At 42.2% G+C, this 16,305-nt stretch overlaps 1 protein-coding gene across 6 annotated transcripts; it reads right to left on the bottom strand.

The window, feature by feature from the left end:
- Positions 1-2,374: 2,374 nt before the first annotated feature.
- phf10 (PHD finger protein 10) lies at positions 2,375-16,055 on the bottom strand. Of its 6 annotated transcripts, none has more exons than XM_023821561.2 (13): positions 15,784-16,055; positions 11,126-11,232; positions 10,803-10,933; positions 10,592-10,675; positions 10,356-10,480; positions 8,847-9,020; positions 8,643-8,752; positions 8,328-8,484; positions 8,085-8,222; positions 7,056-7,085; positions 3,645-3,753; positions 3,318-3,506; positions 2,375-2,715 (listed from the first exon to the last, which is right to left on the bottom strand). In XM_023821561.2, the coding sequence occupies exons 1-13, from the start codon at positions 15,850-15,852 to the stop codon at positions 2,621-2,623; spliced, it is 1,518 nt and encodes a 505-aa protein (XP_023677329.1). In that variant the 5' UTR covers positions 15,853-16,055; the 3' UTR covers positions 2,375-2,620. The 6 variants fall into 6 exon arrangements, with proteins under 6 accessions (XP_023677329.1, XP_023677331.1, XP_023677335.1 ...); XM_023821563.2 differs by having other exon boundaries at positions 8,871-9,020; positions 15,784-16,052; XM_023821567.2 differs by lacking the exon at positions 15,784-16,055 and adding an exon at positions 15,698-15,767.
- Positions 16,056-16,305: the final 250 nt, after the last annotated feature.

Raw genomic sequence — 16,305 nt, 5'->3', positions numbered from 1 at the left:
CAGGAATTTAGGTGACAGGTGTCAGGAACAGATTGTGTACCTTCTGAGCCGGTTTCTACAGGCCCCAATGATAACAGCAATACACCGCATGACAAACCACCCCCAACAAATTAAGAGTGTGGGGGCACCCCCGCACATTACGCTTTAATTCATGGGAGAGCGCTTTCCTGTGCTCAGCATATGCTATGCCCTTTGGATGTTTCCTGCTTTCTAGTGAAGAATAATCCACGGATTATAGAGACCCTGGACCCAAAGGACACATCAACCTTGTTGTCAATCCCCAAACATGCAGCTGTTTTTCCTGTAAGAATAGTGTCATCATATTCAGGACCTGTCCCTCCTTCAGCAGCTGTGCAAAAACACCCATCAGAGACAAGCTGACTTTTAGTCAATGTTTATTATATGTCACAGTAGGACAAGTGTTAGGATAGTAGCTGTCACAGTAACCACGAAACAAAGGCAGAAGAGATCACGAGAAGGAGAATGATAACGAGTTAAAAAAAGGACAAATGGACAAAGGACAGTGTGATTACAGGGGAGCCTCAGAGAGATTAGAGCAAAAACCAAACAAGGAACTCAATGCGGAGAAGAATCACAAAATATACAGAACAAACAAAATATAGTACTATTACAAGCATTCAACAACAGCATAAGAAATCAAAAATAAAAAAGCAAGCGATTCATCCATCAATGAATGGCTTGGGTTGTGAAGGGGAAAAAAGGATGTGAAAAATGTGCAAGATCTGTTCCATTAGCAAACAGTACCTCTGCTTAACCACCTGTCATTTGGTCTTCCTAACAACGGTCCACAAAAATAACCTGGCCCTGAAACAGCTACTGGCTCACACATAATAAGTGAACAGAGAATGGATTGGAAAAAAATTAAACAAGCCAGTCATTTAAAAAAAAAAAAATACCAAGGAGCATTTCTATGGGTCAAAAAGGACCCTGCCCAAGAAGCCAACCTCCCTGATGTCTCAAGGAAATGGTCACCATACAGCTATCATTTTGGAACACTATTTGTACAGTTTCTCATGGGAAGATCAGAGACCCCTGGTGTAAAGACACCTCCAGATCCCTCCTCACCCAGCATGGATTCCATGTGGGTCCCATGTGAGCCACCCCAGCCCTCCTACTCACCTGGAAAAGCATTTGGGAACTGCTTAAGGCCCTTGCGCACCACTGAGGCTCCCCCCATTGTCACCACAGCAACAGATGCGAGGCAGGTGCCTGGACTCAAAATCCCATGCTAAAATATGTATGAGGCGATGTGAGGCGGGTCCACACTACCACAGGCTGGCAGTAGGGGCCATCACGGGTGCACTGTGACCATTAAACGCTCCTCCTGACTTTCAATTATCGACGCAGGCTGCCCTTTAATAATTCACACATGGGAGATTGAGCCCTATTTGCATTTACCTGCAGGGGATGCAAGACGGCTGGCCGGGCCACTCCGGGAGCGAGGCACTGCACAGGACTCACTCTCCCCGCTTACATCTTCACTGTCCGGCTGGGCGTGACTGACTATGAAAACAGGATCCCTCTTACTTCCTCTAAATGACTGCATCCTCTTTCGCCCTATAAATCCTGGAGCACTTATGTGCTTCCTAAACTTTGTAGAACCACAAAAAATAAATCAAACAATCATTCCCTGAAAAGCTGCCGCACATCGGCTAATGCCCTGGTGAGATCTTTGCAGAACATCGTCCAACACCCACCTCCACAGGACAGTAAACACACGCTCATATCCTCCAGCAAAAGCTTGCTAGTTAATCATCAAACATAAAAACAACACACACTTAATGCAGGTGAACCAAGGTACTGTGAACACAAAGCCTGAGCCTCAAATGGAGGGTGAAATGTCAGAAAATACCCACATACCGTCACGTCATGAACATGATAATAAAAGGGGCTGTAAAGACAATTTTAAATAAGGACGGTCTCCCACAAAGATGGCATATACTCCAAGCTATACATTGAGGGAAAAAAATACCAGTAACAAGGATGCCATCTAGTGGCAGATCTGAAGACAAACCAAACCAGTGTCTCTCCCCAAGGTAACTAAGGATTCCTACAGAAAGGGTGTTCTCAATACTAAGAATGCAAAGATTGTACTTGTGGTCTCAGCAAAAACACTTTTGCTAACTTGCCTCCCAAGAACGAACCTGGGATGCAATGAATCATCGGCTTTTCTCATTTGGAGAAGGTGCCACAGATACATTTCACAATAGGGATTGGGCAAGAATGTTCTTAGCACTGGATCTGGTCTTCTGCAATGGAAGACAATGTAAAATGTGTATGCGAGAACAAGTACGGTCAAGTACTTCAGGGACAAAATTTCGGGAGGTCACAGGACAGAAGAGAAAGGCAGTGATCGGTTTGTAAAATCTTTATTAACAAAACAGTTCAAATCACAGCTCTAAAACGTATCAAAACGATATATACATGATATATAGGAACCTGACCTTGGACCTGAGATTAAAGAAAGAAAAACTAATAATAATAACATAAAATACACACACACACACACAATCAGTGGCGAGTATAAACACATGGCCCCTAACAGTGGCCATTCAGCAGTAGACTCACTCGTGCCTGGATGTCTCGTATCTGCCCGGATTTATTTGAGCGATCTGGTTTTTTTCGTGGTTTTTATTTCAGGTTTTTTCTTTGGGCTTGAGAACTCCTTGGTGCAAAGTTCACAAACCCAGCGACCTGTGATATAAAAAGGCAAAAAGTCAGCTAAAGGTTAACAAAAACTTACACTGTTGACCTGACGTACCGCTGCCATGACACCTCAAGACACACAGCGATCAGTGTGGCACCCACACTCCAACAGCTTATCCCAGACAAGGAGGACTGGCGCCTACCGTAAACAGGACAGGGCACAAGACAGGAGTATACCCACAATGGGATACCAGTGCATTGCAGGGCACATGTGTGCATGCATGCACGCACACTCACCAGGCAATTTAGAGACTACCATCAGCCTAACAGTATGTCTTTGGATGTGGGAAGAAATGCATACAGAAAGAACATACAAAGTCCATGTACGAAATTCAGTGATGGGATTCAGATTCCCAACCATGGAGGTTACAAGCAATAGCACATCCTCCTGAACTACTCAGTCATTCTGAAAACAACAGTGTAAATACAAAAGGTTCTGCAACAGCCATGTCTAGGGAAACATTTTCAATGTCAGCAAACACTTTCCTGCATATATACACAGATTTATTAACAGTGAATTGACTCAAAAGTAGCAACGCTATGTGGAGAAGCGGCAGCTGAAGTGGGGTGGGAGGAGGGGTGGGGCTCACCCAGTGGAATGGAGACCACGCCCACGCAGAAGGTGTGGAAGCCACGGTCACACTGGTCACAGAACATCATCTCCTCCTCATGGTGGGGCTGCTCACACACCATGCAGGTCTTACACTCCATGCACTGCCATGGGTATGTCTTTATCAGGGCCACCAGGTCGGTACTCATGTCCAGGCAGGACGGGTGACCTTGGGGTGGGGGGCACAGAGGCATTTTGGAAAAACATTGATAGAATTGGAATTTTCTGGAATTTTTAGCAACATGCTAAAAGACATGATAGTACATGGTCACATAATATGCAGGTCACATGAGAGGAGGTCACTCACCACTGTTCTGGCACTGCGAGCAGTGAATGAGGTCCTCAGGCTTGCCCTTCTTGTTGGACTCCAGACCCTTCTGACATATGCCGCAAAAGGCATTGGGAATGATCTTAGGCTGGAAGGGCAGAACATGGCTATAAAGACCACGGTGACAGGGCAGGGGAGGGGGGCACCACGTCAAAGTGGCATTAAGGGGCTCCGAATGCACTCAGAAAGTACCCCCCTGTTAAGTACAAGAGACAGCGCACTAAAGCCACCCTGAGAGGCAGGTGTGCCAAAAATTCCTCTGTGCTTTCCACTAACAAACGTTTTTAGCATAAACTAGGTTCCAGGTATAAGCCTACTGCAAAGAAGACAAAATTACAGAACATTTGCAAAAACATTAGTACATGCTAATACAAATTTAAGCGTACAGGCTGATAAATGTTGCCAAACCCAACAGATGCAAGCAGTGTGAAGCATGACAAGTAGTAAAACTAATTCTGGACCCCCAGAGGGTGGCATTGAGCTACTGTGACTTACATACCGTGTTGATCCTTCTCACAGGCAGAAACCTTTATAATCTATGCAATTTTTTGCAAGACTTTTCAGTCAATACAAACACAGATCCTCAGATACAAACATGCATAGCACACATCTATTGGTGCTGATAAATGACCACTGGTGTTTCAGTGAAGAGGTAAACACATTCATGTCAGTTTATTATATTTGACCCATTCCGATCGGACAATAACTTTTGCCAATTTTTTTCTATTTTGTTTGATGCCTCACTCAGCTGATGTTACAGTTAAATTATAAAACTCAACATCATCACACTGAAATCCAAGTCAGGGAAACTATGGTTCCTGACTTTCATCTGCAGATATTCTAAAGAGAGAGTTTGCCTTGTGCTATTAACTTCTAGAGCAGCGATTCTCAACCCATGGGTTAAGACCCAAATTTGAAAGAGTCTGAAAAAGTCGCAAGGCAGAGTTGGAAATGCAAGCAGTTTTAAAACCAGCAAGCTCCTATATAGTGATCCACAATCAGATTTCCCAGCCCTATAAAAACTTATAAAATGGGTCTTGGGTCTGCAAATTCTTAGCGTAAAACCAATTAAAACTCAACTAAACCAAGAAGCCAAACCACAGATGCTTAATTTAAAATTCACTGGCATACCCAATCAGATTTGTGTGACAGACAGACATATACTGCAGAGTGCACTGCGTACTTGATCATAGCATGAATTTAAACCTATGCTTGATGTAGGGTCACGACTGAGCTGGCATGGTAAAAATTGGTTTGCGGTGCAAAAAAGGTTGAGAACCACTGTTCTAGAGGAACCTTGGTAAAATACAACAAAGGTTCCTATGTTGGTTTCAACATGACCACCACCAAAGTACCCCAGAGAGTTTTTTTGTGGATTCAGGGCTGTCAGGTCTCTGCACAGAGAAAATGAGGCTGTAAAAATGAGTGTGCCTGGACGACCGTGCAGGGAAACCCAGAAAGGAGGCTTCTAATACGCAGTCAACAGGGGAAAAAATTTGTGCAGGACATTTTCAAATCTTTATTTCAACGCTTATCTGTAATAAACCTAAATACGTGACATTTCAGGCAAATTGTGTTAATTGGGTGGAGAAAATGACAGGCGCAGTAGCCTTTTGAAAATGCAGACAGAGAACCCGACGGGAGGGAGGTGCAGCAGGGAGAGGCGTGAATGAAGCACAGAGTTATGCAGAGAATACCATTAGCCTTCAAACACTTCACAGTCCGAGGAGTGGCAGCTCCCATTACACAGCTTCAGCTAGCAGGTAAATTACACCAACAAAAAACAGTCATCAAAATAAAACATGATACACTGCATGTTGGACAGGATCAACAGAAGCTCTGTGCTGAAGAGAACTAGTTCCTAGTAGAATATGACTAAACAGATTCAGGCACCTTGTTTTGGGATTGACTTCCCAGGGCCACTTGTTTAAATAGGGTCTCGGTACTTAGTGTTGTGAAAAATGTACAAGCAGCTTAGAATTGCTACTTGTGTGTAAGTCAGCATTCATCCTACATAAAGAACCACTTAGCATAATTCAGTTAGACCCAAGTTAACTATTTCAGGATTGCCTTTATCTAAAATTCAGACCTCACTAAGCTGTTTAACCTTTTGAAATTCTCCCTATTTTCTGTCCAGTAGATGAATCACCATGATCAGCCATCGCCAACATCCACTGAGGCCCAGACAAGCAGCAGTCATGTCAATTTCTGTCCCAGCTGAACTCATACTGAAATAAGAACATAAGAAATTTACAAACCAGAGGAGGCCATTTGGCCTATCAAGCTTGTTTGGGGAGAACTTTAATAGCTCAGAGTTGTTAAAATCTTATCTAGCTCTGATTTAAAGGAACCCAGGGTTTTAGCTTGCACTACACTAGTAGGAAGACTATTCCATACTCTAACTACACGCTGTGTAAAGAAGTGCTTCCTCAAATTAGTTTTAAAATGTTTTCCCGCTAATTTCCACTTAAGGCCACAAGTTCTAGTATTTAAACTAATATTGAAATAGCCATTTGGCTGAACAGCATCCAGACCTGTTAGAATCTTATATACTGGGATCATGTCCCCCCTTAGTCTCCTGTGCTCGAGGCTAAACAGATTCAGCTCAGCTAACCTCTCCTCATAAGACATTCCTCTAAGACCAGAAATTATTCTCATAGCCATACGTTGCACCTTTTCCAAGGCAGCAATGTCCTTCTTAAGGTATGGTGACCAAATCTGCACACAATATTCTAGGTGGGGTCTTACCAAGGAATTATATAATCGTAGCATCACTTCCCTTGACTTAAACACAAATCATTCGATCCTACAGTGGATGCTGTTTGCATGCAAGGTTTCAGGTAAGGTGAAACAGAACATTCAAAAATTTTAATTAAAAGCAATAAATAATAAAGCTGAAATGTTACCACTACTTCTTAAACCTTACTCTAGCTTTGAACAGAAGCAAATTAACAATGTGTTAATTTGAACGACAATCATGATTTTAAATTCATTCTACCTGGGATAATTATCAGAGAACTGAGTTGGTCCAGAAAGAGACATGCCCCGTGGCTTCTTGGACTTAGGCTACTGAGCCACGTTGTCTAATGTTACACTCTCAACCTGACTCACTTCCACACACATACCTGCCCTACAACAGAACATCGCTCAACTAAAAAACATGACTGTGCTGGGCTAGAAAATTTAAAGTCTCTTAATATTTACTCATAGTGTCACTGGAATTTCTCCTAAAACAATTTGGTACATGTATTTAAACTCTAGCTACCGAAATTACTCAAACATGGGAAAAAGTACACTTTATGTCCAAGCCTTCACATGCCCTTTGGCAAAATACTGCTATAAAATGCAACCAAGAGTGCAGCTGCAGGTGGCTGCCATGCTTGCACTCACCTGTCTGTGTGTCATGGAGAACAAGACGAGCTAGGTAAAGAGAGAATTTGCCCACAAGAGATCAATAAAAAAAAAAAAAAAGTGTCATTATTATTGTTGGAGGTGCCGAAAAACAACAGAAGGGACATAGATATATAATGCATTAAATAATGCACTAAAGACCAAAACGTGGACTATGGATTGAGTTCTGGTAAAAGTACGTTGGGGGACATTGTGTTTCCATCATGGCCCATTATTTCACCTATGGGGCGCAGATCTGATGGCAGATGCACACACTTGCAGTGCCCTGCAATACGAGACTGAGTACCAGCCAAGTGAAAAGCCTTTTGAAAATTACGTAAAGATCTTTTGTTGATCCATTGGTTACAAAGTTCATATAGGCATATTTCAAGAACATTCTCCCAAAAAAGTGGGCAAAAAACAGGAAAAGCAATGAGCCATGTGATGGTCTCTACAATCAGTCTCTGTGCATTTGATAGACTCACATCTCGCAGCAAAATCCAGGACATCATAAATGCTAGACTATCAAACCCACATTTGGTACACAATGTAGGACTACAGTAAAGTGTTACAAAAGTAAAGTAAAATTACACATACTAAACTCAGCTTTCAAACAATATATATTGTTAAGGGCATACTGTATTTTAATGCTTCAAAGTATAGCTAACAAACTATATAACTAAATGTTAGCACTAGTAAATCTAGCAGCCAGAGTAACGTGCTCACTTGCCTTTCAATCCCTAAGAGGCTGGCAACAGAGAGATATAAGACAATGGAAGTGGGAGATAACACAGGGGCAGGGTTTAAACAGAGGAGTAAGGAAACAAAACCCAGAAACGTTATTGCTCTAGAAAGGAGGTGCCCCCGTGTGCACGTCTAGAAAAATTACAGTAACCTAAGTGGTACAAAAAAAAAATAAATTAAAAAAAATGTCATGTCTGCTGTGGGGAGGAGAGGCGAAGCAGACATGAATAGGAAGGGGTGTGGAGAAAGTGTTGTTGGATAAAGTCAGGGGCTTTTATCTTCTACCTTGTACCCAGGGACAGTTTTGTGTTGGAGGGGGCGTACAGGGACATCCTTTCCCAGGGCGGCAGCCCGATCCTTGGCCTTGGCCTGCGCTGTGCTGTCCTGGCTGTCTCCATCTGAAGTGTTCCCAGAGGAGCTATCCTGCGGAGGGTGACAGTGGTAAATAGTTAATAAGCATCTGTTGTTAATGTTTTTGTTGAAAAACATGGACTCTGACACAGCTTCCCCCAAGATACTGCCACCCACCGACGAGCCGTTGGCCTTCTTGCCCTCATCGACTTTGCTGGTGTCGTCGGGATCATCTGAGTCACCATCACTGTCCAGGGCGGGCAGTTCGGGGTCCAGTGGAGGCTCGTACAGGGCTGTATTCAGGGGCAGGTAGCGCAGCTCGTTCGGGGAGTACCTGCGCACAGCCAGGAGACTGACTCTCACCCACCAATCTGTAAACTAACCGATTACCATACCAGGACTAAGGGTTCAAAGATGACCAGCTCTGAACAGGACGATCAACATAAATTCAGTGCAAGTTACAAAGAGCAAGGCCCCACAGGTCCTACGTACTTCTTATAGTAATCCTGAAACTGCCCAGGGATCAGCGCCACCGGGTACGGCCCCGTCTTGGTCCTTTCCGGGGGCAGGACCCTGTACTTCCCCTGGGGCACTTGGATAATCTGTGGGGTTTTGCAAAGAAACTTGTGTCTGATTCTAATCTTACTTCTGTTTTTTTTTTCTTCTTTATTTTTAAAATTGTATTCACAACCGCACCCACGGCTCTGGCGGCTGACGCACATGGGTCTGCAGGTCGAAGTATGCTCGTCGCTCCTCCATCCTCTCCCTGTTGAAGCTGCTGTTGAACTCTGCTGCCCTCTTGGCTGCTTTCTTGATGTACTCGGGCACCTTGCTGGCCTCCACTTTCTGTGGGATCTGCTGCTGCATTTGCTAGAAAAAGAACAGAAAACGTTTTGCATCTTCAGGTGGTACAGAACTACAGGTTGTGCAAATTTTAGTCTAAAGGAAAGGGGAACGAATGTCAGAACTGCTACAAAGACTGACAATTCAGATTGCATCCATGGCTATTTGGGCCACATAATGTCACTACACATTTTGTTTTGTAGTATAGTGATCATCTGCCAAAAATTACACAGAGGGAATAACATCCATGTCCAAATTCAAAAAGATAGAATCACAGATTTTAACAGGACTGTCACACAAAACTATAGTGCAAAACAGGTTAACCCTCTGGAGTCTAGGGGTAGGGGACACACTTTCACTGACTGGGGCATGGTCACACATTTCATTCAATATCAAACTTAATTCATGGCAAATAAATTATTTTTTATATATTTGGTTTGGCAACAAAATCATCTTAAAGTTAGTGTACTTTGTAAATATGTCAGATTTATGTGAAGTTTGTAATTTGACATCAAAGTATAGACATTGCAAAATGCAGTTTAGAACACTTGCAGAAACATTATACAAGAACATAGTAAGCAATGCTGGCAGTTTGTTTTGATCCCAGATATCTCATCACCAAAGTCTTGGCTACATGAAGATGACTAAATAGTGTAGTTGCAACATTCAGTTGGATAAATAAGAAAACCCTAACTCATGTCACTATTTCTGGTCTCTTTCCATAGGAATATGTAGCAACTTTCATGTGTATGAAATTTATGAATGAGCCATTGACACCTGGCCACATCCTCCCCCCCTTTTATGGCGCTGATGGAGATGTATCTGGATCGCGTTTCACCGTTGCGCTGTTCATCAAAATTACCATACGAATGCGATTTGAATACGAACTAATGTGGCTATTTAGAATGTGAATAGCGATCTTCGGGTGACAGCGGTACTACACGCCCCCGACGCAGGTAAAACAAAGTAAGGTGACATGGTTTACTTTGCTGATTTAATCTAATTTTAAAAACTTTAATACTTCCGACAATGGACGTCTTGAAAAGAAGACAGCTTACGGATTTAGTCAGTGTTTTTTTCCCCCCATGTTTCTATAATACTATTTCAGCGAGTTATGAACTGAAATACACGAGAAAGACACTCGGCCTCACTGAGGATGCCGTCGACTCCAGAGGGTTAAAGGGGATCTTAGATTAATTATACTAACAACATGATACAATGTGTCATTTAATCAAACATTCAGAAGAAAAGGTACAACATTTTATCCCATAAGACAAATTAGGTAAGGTGTAAATTGAGAACAAGCGAGTGTTAATGCTGATATAGTACAGACCCCAGAAGCAGGGCCAAGTGATTACTCACAGAGTACTCTTTTGTGATCCTCTGCCGCTCCCGCTCTTGGAGGATGACAGAGTACTCAGCATGTTTGGCTGGATACTCCTTAATCATCAAATCAATGACCTCATCGCTGCGCAGAGCCGTGAGACCTGTGCAGAACAGCACAAAGCAGAGGATGTATAATGTACAAGCAGGGCTCTGAACGCACCCTACATGAGTAGAGGTCTGACATTCACATCATGGTCAAACAGCACTCTCACCCAGGGTGCACTGTGTTTCAGTGATGACATTTTGCTCCCTCAGGTAGAGTTTCTCTTTGTGAGAAAGGTCTCTTCTTTCCAAATCTTCAAAATAGAAGAATTTCATTGTTAGAAACGGTCTCCGGGTTATGAAAAAGCCACTTGCCAGACTGGTGCACTGTCACTACACCTTAGTCATGTGGCTAGACCTGCAGTTTTTGTAAAGTTTTACCTGGATATTTGCGCTTAAAGGATGTGACCCCAAGGTACTCGCTGACTTGCTCCTGTAACATGTAGTACTCCCCACTGTCATCTGAGGGCCATTTGTACTCAATCAGATTCTCTGCAGGGAAGTATGTGGGCCTGCAAAGATTGGAGATACAGCAAGGACCCCACAAAGGCTTCTCCTTTAGCGTGGAGGCATCCTTGATACCAGACAGCCTTTCACGCTCCTGAAATGATTTCATCTGTTTCTTATGCAAATACTGGCAAACAGGCTTAGGCGCTGCTTGTGATGCGAGTCACTAGGAATGTAACGACCAAGACCATAATTACCCAAGATCCTGGCTGGAGGTGTCACAGCTTCTAGAGCTGTCTCCAGATCCCATCCTGCGCCTTTTTGGGGCTTGACTGCCATCGTTGGAGTTCTCCTCCATGTCATCCTTTGTGGAGGGAGGAAAAAAACACATGGGAGACTATTACCCACAATTCCACAGCGTGAGAAAGTGAATAACCATTGGTTCAGTTGTGATGATGTGCGGTCGGCGTCAAAACAAGAAGCACACACATGCGCTTCCTGTTTTTAAGCCGAGCGCACGTAAAAACAAGAAAAACAAGGAGCGCATGTGTGCCATATGATTTTTCATGATACTTGGCGCTCGTAAACCAGGACTTGCTCGGTTTCCAAGTCAAAATTTACTAAAAATTTTTGCTCGTCTTGTGGAAGACTCGTAAACCGCGTTACTCGTAATCCGAGGTTCTACTGTACACATATATAACTAAACAACCAAAGACAGAGGGGGTTTATCCATTCGCAAAAAACAATTTCAATTTTGCACATAATCTTTCAGCATTACTGCCATGCATTTTCTCTAAAACTCTAAGGAGCAGCCTTAAGTCAATCTCAAAAGCTCTAAAATTAGAAGTAATCCTAAAAAAATCTACACCTGTGAATACAAAACTTGGCAGTTAAAATGAGATTATTACAAAGAAATGCAGTGTCTTTATCCTAAAAAAAATACCAAATTTTATATGAATGTACTCAAAATTCTGAACTTCCACCCTGATGAGCAGTGAACCATTCAGAGCAACCTGAAAAATATCGACAGCATCACAAAAATAAAACAGGTGTTCTTGGGTTTCCACATCTGTCTCACAAAATGTACATAAATTATCCTCAATTTTTAATCTGAGTCTTAAAAATTCTTTACTAGGATAGATGTCATTGTCTTAAAATGCACTTGCTTCATTTTGGGAAGTAGCGAGGATTACAAATATTGTTTCCAGAGGGAAGAGTGGCTATTTCAAAACTAATCTAATGCATTTCTTTTTACAAATTTTATCTAAAAAATTATAATTACCCACTCTAGGGCTGCACAATTAATTGTTAAAAAAAAAAAAAAAAAAAAAAAAAAAAACTGCTCTCGATTCACATCTCTCTGCGATCTCATTTCTAAATTACAATGCTTCTTCTGCATTGTAGATCAAAACAAGCCCACCTACTTTCCCGAGTCTCAGCCATTTCATTGTTCTGCATTCTCTTTAAAGGGCACTTTCCCACTACACCAGGTACCTTAGTTTTGGTACATCAAGAAACGACCAAAAGTACGGTGCTTCAAGGTGTTGGCTTTCCACTGGCGTAAAAACCAGTACCGGAACTGAATGACATCACAACACGAAGTGGGGTATTTAGTACTGAATTTGAAAAATGGCTGTAGTATATTACAGGGCTGGCCGATGTGCGATATTGATACCAACATCGCATGTTGTGCATTTGCAATTCTTACTTTGCCAGTCAGCTAGATTAAGATCAGGCTTTTTCTTACTTTCAGTTCTGTATATGGACATTATAGTGCAGGGAGTTTGCTAAAGTTCGATAACATTTTATTTTATGAGTTCGCAACTGTTTTCAAGACGGCACTTTTATTATGTTTCAGAGGCTGGCTATTTGCATAACTTGACAAAGAAAGCATTTCAAGTCCTACCCAAAAGTACCAAAAAAAAAGTACCCCACTGGCACATTTGTTACTAGAACTTTTGGTATGGCTGTTTTGGTTACCCTAATTGAATGGCCAACTGAGAGTTTCCTTTCTGTTGTCAGAAGTTGATGTGCTGGTCCTGGGTCAATCATATGTTTGACACACATTCATGTTTTGTAGTATTTTCTTTTGCATTTTAATGAGCGAAATTTATGGAAAATTTATGGAAAAAAAAACATTACAGAAAATCGTGATCTCAATTCTAAGCAAAAGAATCACGACTAACATTTTTTCCAGAATTGTGTAACCCTAACCCAGTTTTCGGGATAAAAGTCAAATATTGTAAAATTCCTTTAACTAACCTTAGAAAAGGAACAGGAATGGCTCGAACAAGTTCAAGATATCTTTTAACTGAACAATTAACGTTATATTTTAGAACAAATTGATTGTCGTCCAACAAATCTCCATTATGATCCATTAAATGAACAATAGACCAAATATTCCTTTCCAGCCAATCATTATAAAATATAATCTTACTCTTCCAGGGTGGACTGGTGGCTCTGATGCTAGGGATCTCTGCCAGCACCTAAAACAGGGGGCTCCAACTCTGGTCCTGGAGAGCTACTATCCAGTCGTTTTTCAATCCTACCTGGCTTCTGATGAGCCACACCTGTTCTCAGGTAAATACCAGGGCCAGGAGTGGCTTATCAGAAGCAAAGTAGGATAGAAAACCTATTGGATAGTAGGTCTCCAGGACCGGAGTTGGAGACCCCTGACCTAGAAGGTTGCTGGTTCAAATCCTGTGAATGCCGGTGTGATTCTACTCCATTGGGCCCTTGAGCAAGGCCCTGAACCTGCATTTGCTTCATCCTAGGTATGATGTTAATCTACATCCAGCCCTATAAGGAGGTCCTCCAACTTACAGGGAAAACTTGGTTGGCAGCATGATTGAAACTCCAGCCTCCAGGAAAAACTCACTGGCCCATTTGGACTAGTGTGGTGCTGAGGCATCGCCCATCGCATGGCTGCACTCAGGTTCTCATCCCTGAGGTGGTTTGTTGTGTGATGGGTATGGCAATGCACTGTAATCAGTGCATGTTCCTTATCTCATCCATAAAATATATCCATTATTCCAAAGTGGACTAATGTGGGGAGTGAAATTATGTGAATACAACATTTTCCAATATAGTAACATCTGTTTATGATAATTAGATAATTTAACAGGTTGTCTCATGGGCTCAAAATCACAAATGAAAAGAAAATGAATACCTCCAACCAGCTGAAATACATGACACAGGAAAATAAACCGCAAACTATGTTCATGTTTTAAGAAACATTACTACATAATGATAATGCAGCAGCTAAAATAAAGCGGACGGGGGCTAATAGGATCTCCTTGACGAATATACCTTGTATTACATGAAATCCATTTGTTGTCCCACACTGCAATGACATCACACTTATATATTTTTACAACACTGAAACTATATTAACAAAACAATTCCCAAATCCAAAAAGTTCAGGGGCACCCAAAAGAAATTGAAACTCCACTCTATCAAAGGTCTTGAAGAAATACAACAATAAAATAACCCCACCATCCTCGATAAGATCTCTATAATCTAATCGATCCAAATTAAAATGTATATTATGTATAGACATATTCTAATTTATATCCCCCTTGAAATATTTTCCAATTTGACAACTGCATGTATTACTCACCCCCACCTAATTATAAATATTTTCCCCTTCTATTAGGAACACAATTACTCAATATTTTCATATTTATTCACAAAAGTTATGTTTGATGTCGAGTTCCGTCAAAACAGTCGAAATAGAACTCACTCACTGCTTAACTGGAACACCTCTCGCGCGTAACTTTCAGTAAACTCAAGTAGCTTTTTTTCCCTCATAAAAGGATGATACCAAGACTATATTGGCATTTATACATCAAATTATGACATATCTGCGTAGCACTGAATTGTGCTGAAAACAAAAACATACAGCATATGTGGCTAACTCATGTAAATAAAATGCAACTATCCTAAAATCAAAGGGATAGAAAAACGCTCAAAAAAGAATAGGGTTGAAAGGGGTAAGGGACTTGTTAGCCAAATGATTATGTTTTCAACATTTAATGGGATTTTATTCGCCTAAAGATTATGCTTCATCCATCACAAGGACATTTGGGTCAAGGGGTGCAGCTGAACTGACCGGACTACGAAAACATCGGTCAAGTTTCTGGGCCCAGTTTCTTGAAACCTTCTTAGCGCTACGTCGTTCGTAAGTTCTATCTTTTAACATATCAGGCCCTGCTCATTAAAGCAGCAGTAGCCTTACGGTGCTATTTTGCTCGTGGTTTTCCTGCGTTGACTGGGTTATCCAGGGACAATGCTGCAGCTTTGGTTAGCCTTATAGCTGCAAACCACTGATTGGTACACCTAAAAAATCTCAAGGCTTACAGAGGGACCGTCTAACCGCCGTATTACGGTGGAGCTGCTGGACGCAACGACGTACATAGGCATCAAGGCGGGAAAATGACCGACTAAATAATAAAAAAAAAAAGTCTATAATTATCCGGTTTCGGTAGTCCTTGTTCGATATACCCTCCCGCTGGTAAACACAGGGAACACAGTGGAGTCTACTCGTACCTGCAGCTGCTCCGTGAAGCCACGTCGTTATCGTTACGGGGGGGTTATAGATACTTTTACGTGCTGCTGTTGGCGATAATGGGGCGAAAACTCCCATTACCGCTGCTTGCTTGTGGTACCCCGGCGGGACAAAAGGTCATGGCGCTCACTCAAGCCATACGCCGGATCGTCTCTTTCAGACCCGCGCTGGCTGTTCGGCTAACGGATTCCGTGCAGGACCGTGGGTCGCTTAGCGTCCAAAACACGAAGAGGAAGAAACCCGCAGACTATCGCAAACTCACCTCGAGTCCCCCCCCACCAAAACAGCCGGCCAGCGTTTTGAAGCTGCTCTCGGCTTTCCATTGTTAAGCCCTATGCAGATACTTACCTTTAGGGAGTGCGCTCCCGGCGTGGCTGGGCTGCTGTCGCAGGCTCTGGAGGGCAGAAGCGCAGCCATATTGGCAGCGACGCGCCCATCAAAGACGCGGACCGATTCTCAGGGCTCTCTCAGAACCGCACTTGCCACAAATCCTGGTTAACCACTCGCTACCACTGCGCCGTGTAGGCCAAAACTGCTCTTATTTATTATTATAATAAGTGTTTCCCGCGTTGAAATAATTTATTATTAATAAATAATAAACTAATTGGTATGCGCATGCGTGCTGGGGTGTACACGTGGGCGCGCTCTGAAGAAGCTCAGAAGCTTCCACGCTTTTCCGCTTTGTCTCCATGCGCTGCATTGGTTATGCATGAGGACGCATTTCTTGAAAATGGATAAAATGTTTTTGACAGAATGAAGATACGGTGTCAATTTACATAATTTAACATGTTAGTGTATTTAAAAAGTTTTTTTAGCATTGTTTCTATAGTAGTCAAAATAGAACATACTGTAATTTTTTTCTTACCAGTA

This window comes from Paramormyrops kingsleyae, chromosome 3, assembly GCF_048594095.1.
Source record: "Paramormyrops kingsleyae isolate MSU_618 chromosome 3, PKINGS_0.4, whole genome shotgun sequence".
NCBI lineage: Eukaryota > Metazoa > Chordata > Actinopteri > Osteoglossiformes > Mormyridae > Paramormyrops > Paramormyrops kingsleyae.
Note: the sequence above shows the minus strand (reverse complement) of the source record. Positions and strands in the feature narration are given on the sequence as shown.